The sequence below is a fragment of the Equus caballus genome, chromosome 6 (genome assembly GCF_041296265.1).
Source record: "Equus caballus isolate H_3958 breed thoroughbred chromosome 6, TB-T2T, whole genome shotgun sequence".
Lineage (NCBI taxonomy): Eukaryota > Metazoa > Chordata > Mammalia > Perissodactyla > Equidae > Equus > Equus caballus.
Genome location: NC_091689.1, coordinates 15,598,474 through 15,614,302, shown reverse-complemented (window position 1 = coordinate 15,614,302; position 15,829 = coordinate 15,598,474). Strand labels below are relative to the sequence as shown.

Here is a 15,829-nt window from a genome sequence, read left to right as displayed (position 1 = left end):
CCACAGGCTGGCCCCATCGTCTTCAGTGTTTTGTATGTTATGGGAATGGGTGGGGTATTTTTAATTTATTTGGTACCAAGAATCATTTTCTGCTTGGACTCTAACCAGGAAGTAATGTTTCAGTGCCTATTACTAGACACGCCCAGTGTGACACACTCAAAATGCCCTCCTGCTTCTGAAGGTCAGGGTGCTACTCTCTAAGCCCATGATGCTCGAGCTTATGGACTCCATTGACTTTACTTCTGCATCCCTTTATTCATCATTCCCAACAGCATTTGCCGAATCCGTGCTCTGGGCTGGGACGGGGATTACACAGAAGTAGAAGGCACGCATGGTTGGTATGAGAACTGCCTAAAGTTTGATTCTCTTCTGGACACACACTGGTTTGTATTTCATCACCCACTTGAACTCAAGCCTTACAGATTGACTCATTTGGCCCATAAAATATGAACAGAAGTGAGATGGATCTCTTCTGGATGGAAATGTTAAGACTCAGCATGTAGCTCACCACATCTTTTTACTCTGCCTCTGCAATTGTGGAAGCTGAGATAGAAAAGGTTGGTGCCTCTGTTGGTCTGGGTCTCTCAGTAACTACCATGAGCACAGCCCCTTAGTCATTCATGATGGGCAATTAGCATAAGTGAGAACTTTTGTATTTTAAAGCAGATAGGGTATCCCAACCAATAGAACCTTTTATAGGGTAACCCAACTGATAGAACCTTTTCTTGAGGACCTCACAAACTCTTCACAAGTAGGGAGACAATATGGAACCACAGACCAGAAATGATACTGTACGAAACCAAGTAAGTGCTCAAAGTTCGAGGAAAATAAGATGTGATAATCTCTCCTCTAGTCTCTCCTATTCCTGGGTTTCATTCCGGTTTCCATAGCTGAACACTTTCAGTCTCGTAGCATTAACCAAACCTCCCAAAGTCTCAGGTGGGCTACCTCTAAATGGAGTAGTCTACAAGACTGGAATAATATGACATTAAAATTTTTTTTTTAAATTTTGTGGGGCCAGCCCCAGTGGCCTAGTGGTTAAGTTCAGCATGCTCCGCTTTGGCAGCCTGGGCTCAGTTCCTGGGCATGGACGTAGCTCCACCACTTGTCTATCAGTGGCCATGCTGTGGCGGCGGCTCACATACAAAAAGAGGAAGATTGGCAACAGATGCTAGCTCAGGTGAATCTTAAAAAAAAAAAATTTGTGTATGTGAGCATGCACCCCAAAACTGAACCCTAACATTTTGGCTAATCAAGAACATTTGCAGCAGAGGAAATATTTTTCTCCCAATTTCATATACATTCATTTTCTTGATGAACAATTTCAAAATAAGGAACTTGTGTAGCTGGTAATAATATCAATACAACAGGAAAAAACAGTTTATATTAACTGGATATTCTCGTTTTTACTTTTTATAAGGTATACAGTAAAATATATTAGAAGAGCATATCTTAAACCTGTCCTTTTTTTTCTTTTAGTTTTCAAGTTTTCATCTGTCTATTTTCATGCATAAATTTATCTAATAGAAGCTATAGATTTTTTCCACCTTCCTTCCCCCACCCTATCGTAATGTAAAATTATCCTCCCTTCCCATAATAGTCATAATAATGCCCTGCCCTATTGGACTCTGATCTTCTTTCAGCAATTCATTTTTCATTAAGTGCTAAACTTTAACTAGAAGGCTGAGGATAAAAGGCAAGACAGTGCCACACAAAAAGCCACTTTGACAGGTTTACTGACTGAATCAGGAGGTGGCCATGACCTGCTGTGAAGGATGGACATCCTGCAATGGATTCAGCCTGCTGGTTCTACTTGTGTTGGGGGTAATTCTCAACGCCATACCGCTAATTGTCAGCTTAGTTGATGCAGACCAAGTTTTTCAAAACCCCATCTCTTGCTTTGAGTGGTGGTTCCCAGGAATTATTGGAGCAGGTGTGATGGTGAGTAATATTTATTTGACTTGATTTAGAGAAAGGCCTGCCTGTTTTACCAAACTCCTGAAGACCACATTTCAGCCTTGCAGTGAGCTATGTCTCGGCTAAGATAAGTGAGGAGCAGTGGTATGTGGACTATAATGGTTATCAGTGAAGAGTGACAATTTAAATAAACTATGTGGTACAGACTAGGGAGCTGGGCAAAAAAGTAAATAAATAAATTGATAAGAGTTGGTTGGGTTATTATGGATCACATTTCTTCATATTAGGGCTGCTCTTCCAAGCTTTATAGTTAGCATTAGGGACCTTCTAACTTCATTCCCTCAACTTTCCTTCACCACTATCAGTCTCTAAGTATTTACAGGGCATAGAGTAGGAGCAGGAAGTGCTCCGCAGGAATGGGAAGAAATATTCCCATGCACGATGAATATCCTGGATGATAATTGTGAGGGACAAATATGGCACTGCCTGCACCGAAGAACGTTGGCCTAAGAGATTTGGGACTTAAACCCTGGCTCTCTGACTTCAGGGACTTTCAGACTTAGATCTTACATACAGCCCAGAACATCACGGTGCTTATTTAATGTTAAGTTTGATCATTATTAATCGGTCTACCTTTGTTGAAGTCTGCCATAGAGCACTGAGTACAGAACTCCCCAAGGTACCTGATCATGAATCACCTGAGGCACGTGTAATAGATGTAGATTTACAGACCTTCTCCTGGGGATTCTGATGGAGTAGGCCTGGGGAAGACCACTTGTCTAGAGGAATAAATAATGTTTTCAGACTTGGCACAATAGCTCAGCTCCAGTTCTGTCTCCAATATGTTACTGTGAGCAAATCATTTATTCTGTGATTTTGTTTTCATATTCATAAACTGGGGATGTAGATATTGAACTTGGAACACTCAGCATTCAAGAGGCTTGTTTTTCTTTGTTTACCTCTTGGGTGCTACCTAAGGGGGTCTGGTTAATGCTGAGAAATGAGTTTTTGTTTGGATGTGTGTTTCAATGAGTTACTGCTGCTGGTCCTATCCCAGACTTATAGGAAAACACTCTTGAGTCATTATATATTAAACTTTAGATAAAAATTTGTCCTTTGGCTGGTACACTGGACTTGAGGCCACTCTGGCATCAAAAAGTCATTCTAGGAAGCATTCCCCAAAAGTCGATGGTTTCTTTTCCTTTGACATCATGAGCAATCTCTTCACCCTGCGTTAGGTAGAAAGAGCCACTTAGAGGAAAATGCTTTTGGAAGGCTTTAGGCTATTTCTTCAAATCACCATGAAAGTTCCCTCAGGCTGAGAGAAACCACAGAGCTCAACAGAGTGATGCCACTGCAAATGCTTGTGTCTGTTTTCTGCCCTTCTAGAGGCTTCTCTCTACTTGAATAGCTTAAGCTTCCTTTGCATCTGCTTAGACCAGAAGGCAGGAGCAGCTGTCGGATTCTAACCAATAATGGCAATTTCCATGGAGCTTCTAAAAGTTCCTATGCTAAAACAATCCTCTTAGAATAACTCCTGTGGCTTTAGCCACAAATTGGCTCTACTACAAACTCCATCACAATTAAACAAAAAATGTCTTGCTAGCATGAAAGGAGGCTGAGGTGATGATGGCCCAATACATTCCATGTGTTGTTCTTTTGTGAGGCAGGGGAAGGAGAGAGGGGAAGACAGAGAAAGACACAGAGAGACACCGTGCGAAGTGCTAACTGGCTTCATACTTTACACTGTTATCTCATTTAACCTCTATAATAATCTGGCTGAGCAGGTTATTATCATTTTAACAGACCAGCAAACAGAACGTTAGGAATGTTAACAAAGTCACACAGTAGATGTGAAAGTCAATTCAAGATTTATCTGATTGCAAAGCTCTGTTTTCCACCAATATTAGCACCATAATCCTCAACATCTGTCTCAGGCTGATAGAGAGGAAAGATATAATCCGTAACTGAATCCATAAACTTTAGTGACCAGGAAGCTGAAACACAGAAAGCTTACATAAATCTGTGAAAGTTTCAGAGGATCTGGACTTCCTTGTCCCATGACTAAATTTACTTTTTATCACTCTCAATAAATATTAACAAAGGGTATCACACCAGGCCATCTCTGTTACTCAGTATTGTAGAATGTCATCAAAGAAGCAAACAACTCTTTGAAAAATTCAATAGGCAGTTCATGCATTGGGCCCCAGACTCCACTCTAGGCTCACAAGCAAACAGGTACGTGATGGAAGGGCTCAGAACACAGGTGTATTTTCATGGTCCTTGGCTATGCAGAGAATGTGGAAGAAGATCTTTTTCAAAGGGAATCATGTCCTTTATAACATCTGTCAAAATACTGACTAATTCAAAAGACTGAACTCTCAATGCACTTGTAAATACATAGAAATATTAATAAAAAAGAAGAAATCACTGCCTGTGATAAGCACTTTTGTCATAGTTCTTGAAATCTGTCCAAAATTGCTGTAGCATTTTAAATTAGTATTGCTTCCAAAACAGGAGATTTTGCAGGAAGTAGCTGATAGTAAAAACTATGGAATTCACTTCAGAAAATAATTCATTTTATGGTTTTATGACTTACCCAAAACAGAGGGGAAGCTTTTTGTCTTTGGAAACCATGACTAAAAGTCTTACGTAATTAATTATCCTCAACTGTTATCTGCTAAATGGATAAATCAATACACGTTCCCTTTCCAAGTACTAAAAAAGAGACTTGAAACGTTTGCTCTTAAAAATATTAAGGCCATTTTATTTTACATGAGATTAATTGTAAGCCTGATCTTAACCATGCTTACTCATTGAGTTCACTTACTACATAATGGTAATTCATCAGTTATTATAGTCTGAACAGAGAACAAATTGCTGAATGTTAAACAAATTAGAAGGTATTTTGTGTAACAAGCATTTGCAAAATGTAGTTTTCATATTCACGATGAGCTATGGCTTTGTGTGTTTCTCTCATGTTCAAGTACTTAGAGGACGCCCAAAAGTTTAAATTCTATCAGGGTTTTAACGGCTTAAAGCTCCTCTGTATATACTTCATTTGTAAAATCATATACCTTATTTCTAAGACTGAATAAAGGATGGGTTTCCGTAAGGAAAAATGAACACTACTACTTCTTTTCTTTATAAAAACAAATGACTATCAAGACTTAATTTCACAAAAACTCACTCATTCAAATATGCTTAAGAATTGAAGCGAAAGAGTATTCTCATAATGACTCATTTTTGACAGCTTATCTGGAAGATTTATAATTCAGTCACACCCACAGACTTTCACATTTTAATATAAACAGCCCCTCTAATTTCCAGACTTCTGAATGGGCAAAATGGCTGAAACACAGTGAGTTATTGTTACTCATAATGGCCACAAAGATGTGTTTACATGCCATGAAGTCAGCTGGGTGGGGATTCATATACTAAAGTTACTGTTACTTTATAAAACCCCTTTGCAAGGGAAGGGATCTATGAAGGTAAATATTCAGCATCTCTGAAATAAATTAGTCCTCAAATTAGTTAGCAGAGTTTAATTTACATCAATAAGGAAATGGAATGATCAATCCATTTAAGTTATAATTTAATGTTGCTCCAACTTTCTTTTAATAGAGTCCTTAATTTTCTAAATCAGGGGTTGGCAATTTTTTTCTGTAAAGGGTGACACAATGAATATTTCAGGCATTGCAAACCAGACAGTCTCTGTCACAACTATTCAAATCCACCGTTGGTTTGTGCAAGCAGCCACAGACAATTTGTAAGTGAATGGGCATGGCTGTGTTCTAATAAAACTTTATTTATAGAAAAGAGGTGGGTAGGTCATAGTTTGCCAGTTCCTGCTCTACATGATTTGTTCCTTAAGCTCTGAAGTCAGTATAGCTTATAAGCACCACAAAAGAAGTTTAATCTATAAATGCTGACACTTACTTGGGGGCTAAAATTTCTTTGCCCTCTGATTCCAGGCTCTCAGCTATGCCCCAGAGTGGCTGGGCTGCCATACATATGTGCGACCTCTGAATTATAAGGGTATTGGTGTTCAAGGCAATATGTCAGCAAAGCCTGATAAAAATACAAAGTGTTCTCCACAAGTGACATGGAGTCAGCACGTAGTCAGAGTGGGGTGAAGTCTGTCAGGAAAGCTGCCTCGTAAGGCGTAAATCTTAGAACTGTTCTGAAAGAACAAAGGTAGACATGGTCTTGGAAGAAGGAAGCAGGGAAGGAGCAGTTAGAAGGAGGACAATGAGATGAGTAACAGTGGTGGTTGTGGGGAGGATGACAATGAAGAAACTCCATACAGGAAGGGAGGAGAATTATAAAAATTGGCCATTGTGGAAGAGTGGTTAAGAGTCTGGACTCTGGGACCCAAATGCCTGGCTTTAAATCCCAATTCTTCCACATTCTTAGGTGAGTTACTCTAACTTTCTGTGCCTCAATTTTCTGCCCCAGCAAAATGGGGATAACAAGAACACCTACCCCACAGAAGTGTTATGAGGCTGGCATGAACTAAAACATGTATGTGCACTATAACAGCGCCTGGCCCATAGTTAGAGCTCAAGAAAATGTTAGAAAACAAGAGCAGAAGGAAAGAGAGAACTACTCAAGGGCAGCTGTGCTGAGATGGCAAGAAAACCTTCTAGCTAATATTTCTTAAGTGGGAGGAAGTAATTCACAATCCACTCTTCAATGAAACTTCTCCCAGTAAGAATTTCTAGTCATAGCTGCTGACTAGATATTACTAAAAATTTAAACCTAAGCTCTGAGAATGTGGCATCCTTTCTTACAGCTTTACTCAGCAATATGTATTTCCATTGACATAGAATACAGTAAATACAAGATTTCTGCATATCAATGTAAAGTAAGATCATCATGTATCATGGAGGTAGGAGCAGAAAGGAGAATGTGGAGAATTTGGGTCCTAGCGAGGTGGTGGTGACCCTGGGAGTGAGGACAGTTAGGGAAGTGGGAGAGGGTGGTGACAGAATCCCTAGTTCCCAACTGCCAGGCAAACAAAATCATAAATTTCCTTTCTGGATGCTTGCCAGATTAATTCATACAACTTTTGGGAAATTGGACAAGTGGCTTCAGATTATAGTAACTGAAAAAAAAAGGGAATTTTGGATTATGTAACCAATTCTTTCAGAACCATTCCTTCCAAAATAATAAATAATTCATTCTAATCTATTTAAAATCCAAATCTCTCTAAAGATGATTCAGAGTAAAGTAAGAATGTAGATGGAAGAGTTTGAAACTGCTGTCCTGAAATCCACCATCCCTCTCCCTTCTTTAATCTTTGTGGTCAAGACGGGGATCACAAAGCTCACAAGATCAAGGACATTGCCAAATATCCTTTCTGTTCTCTTGATCTGTGACTTCCCACAACTGGTGGGAAATGGAGGGTGGAGATGACTGCTTTTTCATCTGATAGAAGTAATAATATTCCTCTTTCCTGTTGATGTAATTTCCAGGTCATCCCAGCAACATCAATGTCCTTGGCAGCAAGAAAAAGAGCATGCTGCAACAGTAAAGTTGGGGTGAGTGTGGTGCGATCGGGCTGGGAGCAGAAGCTCACGAGCAGTTACAGACATCTAAGCAGAGCCGCCGAGGCAGCAGCATCTACCGCATCGTATGTGGTAGCAGCAGGCACACATCTCAGAAACATGCTGTTTGGAACGATTATATGATATGGAAAGTGTGAAGCTGTTTTTTCTTCCATAAAGATTTAGCTTTGGAGCCACCCTAGGGAGCCTTCCGCAATCTTCAGTTCCACCAGTCTAAAGGTTTTTCAAAGAAAGGCGATTTAGAAGTCACACTCAGAGCTGTGATCAATTTCATAATACTCAAATACTTATTACTTTTGTGGTGTGTATAAAATACTTAGAGAAACGTATCCTCTGTTCTCCCATGCATATGAAAGATTGATTTGCTGGGATTGGAATGATAATTGTCCTTATCTAATTAAACAAAGAGACAACAGTTATTTTTCCAAACATTTAGCATGTGCCTACTATGTATAAAATTGTAACTAAGTTAAAAGTAAATTAATATTTATTAACTTTCTGTCACTATGCACAGAACACTTTCAAATATGCTATCTTATTTAATTCTCTCAAAGCTCCTAAGTGCGAAATATTATGATCTCTGTTTTATTGACCAAGAAACTGATCCTCAGAGAAAGCAAATAACCTGCCAGTAGCACAGCTAGTAGGTAGACTTTCATCCAAATCCATCAGACTCCAAAATTCACCATCTTTACACTGTTTCTGCCATGAGCATTGTTATGAAGTAACACTGAGGGCCCTCCTAATTCTCTAAGGAAGGGGTGGATTGATAAACAAGCAGGCACAGTAAACATTCTTGGCTGAGTGTGAGGCCTTAAAGAGATGGTTCCCAGCCTGATGGGAACATCAGAACTACCTGGGAAGATCTTAAAAATACCAAAGCCTGGTGGCCCCCACAGATTCTCATGAGGATTTTTCAAAAGCACCATAGGTGACTCTAACGTGCTCCGAAGGGTGAGAATCACTGTTTAAAAGGGTACACATTTATATCCATACTACATACTTATATTCGTAACAGAAAATATATTTTTAAAAATTACCTTTTTCTGACATTTGACATTTATCTAGGATTATAATTACTCTGCTATGTATTTATGGTCTTTCTTTGTTCCTGATACACTGCACTTATTCAATAGATACTAGTTTTCAGTTTTCCCTGTCACTGTTCTTTTTAAACTATAATAATTTGGAGTTTGACTTCACATTACCTCTATACTGTACTCACAATATTCTTTTTTTTTTTTAAAGATGTGCTCTTTATTTTTATTTATTTATTTTTTGAGGAAGATTAGCCCTGAGGTAACTGCTGCCAATCCTCCTCTTTTTTTTTTTTTGCTGAGGAACACTGGCCCTGAGCTAACATTCGTGCCCATCTTCCTCTTTATGTGGGACACCTACCACAGCATAGCTTGCCATGCGGTGCCATGTCTGCACCTGGGATCCAAACTGGCAAACCCTGGGCCGCTGAAGCAGAATGTGCAAACTTAACTGCTGTGCCACCAGGCCGGTCCCACAACATTCTTGAGAAAGACATCCTGGGATATGTCTGAATCCCTAAACTCAAAAATATCAGAACCCTCACACTGATTTTTCTCCCAAATCATATTTCCATTAAGAATCTGTTCTTTCCTGCACGTGTCCTTTCAAGACAAATTAGTCACCTTTTCAGTGATTAGGTTTTCTCTCTTCTTTGAGGACACAGTGAGTTGAGAATAACGAAGCCACTGTTTCACGCAGGTTTTGGGCTTAACTCACCAGAAGGTTTTGCTCCCCCATTCTAACCTTGGAAAGACTTGGAATTTCTGCTTCAGCAACATTACAGATTATTACACGCCGAGGAGCTGCAGGGGCTCTGGGAGGGCCTGGGGGGCCCTGGACAACACTGCTCATGCTCATAATAATAGTGGTGATGACTCCCTAATTACAATCGCCAGTTACGTTGATTAGATGCAATCAAGAGTTCTTAGCCACTTTCTCACTTGGCGGTAGTCATGTGAGGACTGGTGTTTAAGTCACACCTCCTGTCTTTGAAACCTAGATAAGACCAAAGCAGCACAAAAGTGACAAAGGCCAGATCTTGGGAGGGATGGGGGTGGTCACCAAGGCTTGTACCCTATTTTAACTGTCTTGCTCCTTCCCTTTTTCCAGTTCTTGATTTTGTTTCTGAATACTTTGGTTTTGCTGAGTCATTTAAATGAAGCCCCACTCTAAGGGAAAATGCCGATCCCTGGAACTACTTTCCAAAGCCAGGTCCCTCCGTAGTGATGAGAAGTCAGAAATAACAGATGACCAACATATAAAGAGCGGCACTTCTTGATGGGCAAATTTAACTAACTTGCACAGGCCACAGTAGTGTGGAAGAATCTGGACCTGAATTAGGCTCCAAACCCACGATTCTGCGCTCTCAGCTGGAAGAAGTACACTGTAGTGATTAAACCCTGAGCACTAGTGTTTAACAGCTGTGAGACCCTGATGAGTTTGTCAACCTCCGTGAACCGCAGTTTTCTCATCCATAAAATGAGAATAGTAACAATAGCTATCTTTTGGGGTTATTGAAAGGATTGTAAAGTCCAAGGTCCCTCAACACACACTGTAGAGGCAGCCACTGAGCCTGCCTACTCATCAAAGGTAGATCTGAAGAGCACAATACTCAAACCCTCTGGGAACTGCAGTGTTGTCCCATTGTTCTAGAAAATTATCCCTTCACTTTATTTCTGCAGATTTTAAAATAGTCATAACTGTCACTGACTAACGACTTCACTGAAACAACAGAGCTACTTTCTGGAAAACACACACATACATCAACTTTCATTCCAGCCATAAGATTCCCTGTTGCCAACTTTCATGGTTTTCCTGCCTTCTGCGACTCTGAGTCATGAAAGGAAAGATGCTTAGATGCCCACAATCTTTGCCCTCTAACACAGTGGTTCTCAACCAAAAGTGATCTTGCATCCCTTGCCCCCAAGGGGACAGTTGGCAATGTCTGGAAATATTTCTGGTTGCTACAACTGGGCAAGTGTGTCTGAGTGCTACTGGCATCTAGTGGGTAAAGCCTAGGGATGCTGCTAAACATCCTACAACACACAAGAAAGGCCCCAACAGCTACATGCCCACATGCCAGTAGTGCCATGGTTGAGAAAGTCTGTTCTAACACTACATTGTTGATTGATCACCGCAGGATGCTGACTACTGGCCACTTACAACATCAGGGCCAAATCCAGATTAAAGATTTGGGAGTCAAGAGACCAGACATCAAAACGTGGGTGGTTAAGATCTAGTCAAGGGTCTATGAAGTAGGAAGTACAAGGGATAGGGAGGAGGAAGCAAATCTCAGTGGTCAGTTGAGATAGACAAGGCTTGGAGATACAAAAGTTCAGAATTTTCAGAAACAGTGGCAAGACTAACAATCTTTTAGTGAGTCTAATCAAATGGCAGAGACTTTGTCCTCTGCCTTCTTTTATAACTCATACTTAGTCAAACTGTGAGCTTAAGATTTAGGACTATAGGGTGACCAGAGGATGGCAGCGGTTGATTGAAAAGACTGCATATGCTGCTGAAACTTGAAACAGACCAAGAGTATGTCATAACATGTGCAAATGTGCCTACTTTATTTTTCAGATGTTTCTTTCCTCGCTTTTGAATATAATCACAGTCATTGGTGCTGTGTATTGCATGTTGGTATCTATCCAGGCTCTCGCAGAAGGTCCTCTCATCTGTAACTCTCAAGGCAACAGTACTTCCAGTTGTGAATTTTCATTTAAAAACTTAAGGTGAGTAATCTGCCCTTCACTGACTGTCTGACACAGCTGCAGCTAGTTAGATTAGAAGTGTGTTGACACAGTGCCATGTTTTTCTTTGATGAAATTACTGGGTCAAACAGATTCTTAGGGATTCAGCACAGTAATCCCAACTGACACCATTTCATGGAAATGGAGGAACCACTGCATTAGAATGCTTTGGGTACAGTCTTGTCTAAAAGGAGTACTTGACTCAGATGGCTTATCCTCGTCTTTTAAAAATCTATGGGTGCACATATGTATGTATACAAAAAGTGTCTGGAAATATACACCAGAAACTTAACTTTCCTCCTTGGAGATGGTAATGACGGATGCCCTGGAGGAGTGAAGGGAGCATTGATGTTTTACACTTCCAAACTAGTTAAAATTTCTAAGCCCCAAGCATATATTACCTTTATAATTTTAAAAACTGAATGAAAACCAACAAATAAAATCTAGAGCCTAATCTATAAGCCCTAAAAGAAAAAAAGCAGCTCCTGGATTCATGCAGACATACTATAAATATACTGTAGGAATGGGAATGAATCAACAGTTTGAGTCAGGTAGTAACAAATAATACTGGAGTTACATGTAAATGGTTCATTTCAGTCTTGTAAGATGGTTCTGTGCCTGAATCTAGGCACAATTTGTAAAAGTGGAAGAAAAGAACCACCCAATTCATTAGTTATCAGTATGCTGCTCAGTTTGGAAAATAACCAGAATTTGCTTTTGTAGTTACATGAAAACCTTTTTCCCTCCTTTTCCCTTATCTTGTTACACGAAAAAAGAAAACGCTTTAAAATGTGCATACTGCAGCTGTGAACCAAACTCCAGATAAGTTCTCTATACTGATAGATCTTAAGTATAACATTAGAGATTTCAGCCACAGATGCAATGCACATTCAGTCCTCAGCAGATGACAACTCACCATGCACCAGGCACCAGGCTAAGCTCTGGAGATGACAGCACGCAAAGGATTCCCACTCTAGCTGGGTGACAGAGTAAACGGTCACAAAAGAGTGATCCTATGCTTGCTGCAAACTGCAAACGCATACTCACATTCCACCTGCTGAAACACTGGTCTTCCCAGGTCGAACGCCAGCTGTTGGCATCCAGAAATGCAAACTCTCTCAGAACACTTAGTCTTAGTCTGTCATAAACCAAAGAAAAAGCATCTCGGGATAGACATGTTAGGGCTAAAAGTTTCTCATTTTTGACACCTTGCTACAATGGGCACAAATCACTTGAATAGACATACCTCTCTTTCGTGAGTAAAAATTGTACATCTGGTTTAAGTGCAGATGCAACACTTCAGTTTGGCACTAAGAGCTCCTTGAAAGTCCCCGCTCCTTTATTCTCTTGTACCTTTAGCAAGTAGAAGTTGAACCACATGAAACTGTTGATATTCAACCATTTCTGACAAAGAAAATCTCATATAGTTCAACCTAAGAGTAGGTACTATGGAAATGCTTGAATGATGGGCTACATACGACTGAAAGTTTTATAGCTATCGACTACATGGACACACGCTCAGAAACCCTGATCTTAGCCATAGCTTCTGGGCACAATATTTCAAAAGTCCTTTCTGTTTTACTAGACTTGTCCTTTTCTGGGCACAATGCCACATTCTTTTGATGGTCAGTGATATTCCTGAGTATCTTATTTTTATCATTTCCTTCAATTTTCCAGGGACATTCATCTAGAATCCTTCAATGTGCGGTGGTTCTTCAATGAATCTTGCGTAACTTCTACTGGTTTCACTAATCCCACCAACAACGACATCATGGCCAGCAACTGGGGGAAAAACAGCTTGAATTCTACAGAAAACAAATACAGGATTATCCATTTCTCAGTATTTTTAGGTCTCCTGCTTGTGGGGATTCTTGAGCTCCTGTTTGGACTCAGTCAGATAGTCATCGGTTTCCTCGGCTGTCTGTGTGGAGTCTCCAAGCGAAGAAGTCGAATCGTGTAATTTAGTGGCAATAAAACAGAACTATTAGCAGTTTGAATCATTTGAGAATTACATTTAAAAGACATTCTTTTAGACGTCTGAAGTTCAATAGTGGAATATTATCGAGACAGCTGCATGAGTCATTTTAGTCCAAAAGATTGTTTTTAAAGTCACCTCTGAGGTGATTAAAAAAAAAAAAATCAAACTGTTACATAGAAAGCATGTTGGTAAATGCATAACGCTTCCATATGGAAAGGAAAAATCAACAGTAGTTAACTTTCGGGACAAGTAGAGAGGAACTTTCAATTTGTTTTGTATTTTTCTGCAGAATTTTCTAACTCTATAGTCTTGTGTGGAAAGAGGAAGGGCGGGGGGTGGGGGGAGAAAAAGGGAGACAGGAGGGAGAAAAAGAAGGAACAGAAGTTATCCTGGAAGTGAAAGTGTGGGACTTTTGTATTGTATTTCTTTATACTTCTTTTTTTTCTTTTTAAGATTTTATTTTTCCCTTTTCTCCCGAAGCCCCCCAGTACATAGTCACGTATTTTTAGTTGTAGGTCCTTCTAGTTGTGGCATGTTGGATGCCGCCTCAGCATGGCTTGATGAGCTGTGTCATGTCTGCGCCCAGGACTCAAACAGGTAAAACCCTGGGCCACTGAAGCAGAGTGTGCAAACTTAACCACTCAGCCACGGGGCCGGCCCCTCTTTATACTTTTAAAAAAAGAATAAATATATAACTTGAATAAAATAAAGTTTTAGACAATTTCCAGCTTATAGGAAATCCAGGGAAAGAGGACATACCAGACAAATTCAAAAGGTGGGACAATAAATAGACAATAGCCCCATTTTCAACAAGAAAATGTACAGAAAAAACAAAAGGTGGGATGGGTTGAGGGAACTATTCCAGATTAAGAGAACAAAGAGACGTGATTCAACTAAATGTATTATATGGACCTTACTGGGATAATTGGGGAACCTGTACATAGGTTGGTTTAGGCAATATTGAGGATTTATTGTTAACTTTTTATGTTTCATAATGGTTTTATGGTTATACAGGAAAATATCCTTATTTTTTAGAAAAGCATATTTATATGTTTGGGAGAAAATGCCATGTTTTTAAAATACTTCAGCCAAAAAGTGAAGCAATGGAAAAATGTTGTTATATTCAGGTAATTCATTATATCTTCTCTTTTCCCATGTTTAAATTTTTCGCAATAATTAAAAAACAATAAATACCTAAAAAAAAAAATCAATCTTTCAAAAGCTGGTTTCTACATATGCCAATCTTTAAAAGACAGGGTAACAAAACGGTCAATTTACCATATTAAAATGTTATAAAACAGACAAAACTAAAAATCTACCATTTTCTGAATGTGATCATTCTTGCATTTTATTTCAATTATTTATGTTCTCTGAGCTTAATGTTCTAGAAATGATTTACAATACCCATATTACAGTTACCCCTCAAAATTAGTAACATCAAGAGCTTACAGGCATTTTTTTCTGAACCCATTTGCTATATAAAGACCTTCTCCCTATGCTCCTATAAATACTCATTTATCCTTATGATTTGGCTTAACTATCTCCCACTTGAGAAAGCCTTCCCAGAGTGCATGATTCCAGCACACTAAGTCAGCACTGGCCCAAACCACTAACACAATACCTGTCACAATGCAACTTAAACGCTTTTGGTGGTACGTCCAGCACTATAAGAGAATTTCAGAGAACAGGACCATGTCCTTCTCATCCATTTATTCATCAGCTCTTTCCTGCTTCAGGTGCTTAGCAAGGCCTCTCCTTGGCCCAGCCCCCACCCCCTGCCCGTCTCATCTCTGGCTAAGTCCTCTTCATCCTTCAGACTTCAGCACAAATATCACTTTTTCTGAGGATGAAAAACAGGGTTCCTTTAACTCTCTCCTTCAGCATTCCTTCAGTTATAGTACTCATCACAATGGTGACAGCATTTTTATTTGTGCTTATTTCTCAAATTTCACTTTCCCCTAAAAGACCATAAGCTCCATGGGTACAGGGTGTGTTTCTTTTATTCACTCCTAGTACACTCAGTACCAAGTACAGTGCCTGATACTAAGGAGGGCCATTATACATATTTTGTTGAATGAATTAATGAATCCTGTGTTTAGTACTTGGCTTTTGGCAAAGACTCAATGCTTATTAAATGAATGTCAAACTGCAATAGCCATAAAATTAAAACACAAGTAAAATGAACATGACAGCTCACTGTACTTGACTGAACAATACAAGGGTCAGTGGGTGCACACAATCTTCTCATCACCTTGGAAATGGCTGAGAGCCGACTCCGGTTCTCTACAGGGTCATGAGGAGACAGACTTAAGCCTCCCATTTCAGAGGGCAAAAGAGAAGACGGCTGGCAGTAGTCCAACCAGCTGAAAGAGCTGTTATTTCTTCGATATTCTAGTCTTGTGGAAACTGCTGCCATGAATTCAATGCCCAAACCCTATGGGCCACTTGTGGTTAGGTATCTTTTGGGGACGTGCCATCTCTGCTCTGGTACCTAAACTTACAAATGCAAGTCTGTACATGTATGCACACAGTATGCACCTGATCACTTACGAAGCTCACTGGTTGTTATTTTTCAC

At 39.7% G+C, this 15,829-nt stretch overlaps 1 protein-coding gene across 1 annotated transcript; it reads left to right on the top strand.

The window, feature by feature from the left end:
- The first annotated feature begins 1,717 nt into the window (after positions 1-1,717).
- TM4SF20 (transmembrane 4 L six family member 20) lies at positions 1,718-14,460 on the top strand. The gene is made up of 4 exons (XM_001496654.5): positions 1,718-1,941; positions 7,395-7,460; positions 11,106-11,257; positions 12,953-14,460. The coding sequence occupies exons 1-4, from the start codon at positions 1,759-1,761 to the stop codon at positions 13,233-13,235; spliced, it is 684 nt and encodes a 227-aa protein (XP_001496704.2). The 5' UTR covers positions 1,718-1,758; the 3' UTR covers positions 13,236-14,460.
- Positions 14,461-15,829: the final 1,369 nt, after the last annotated feature.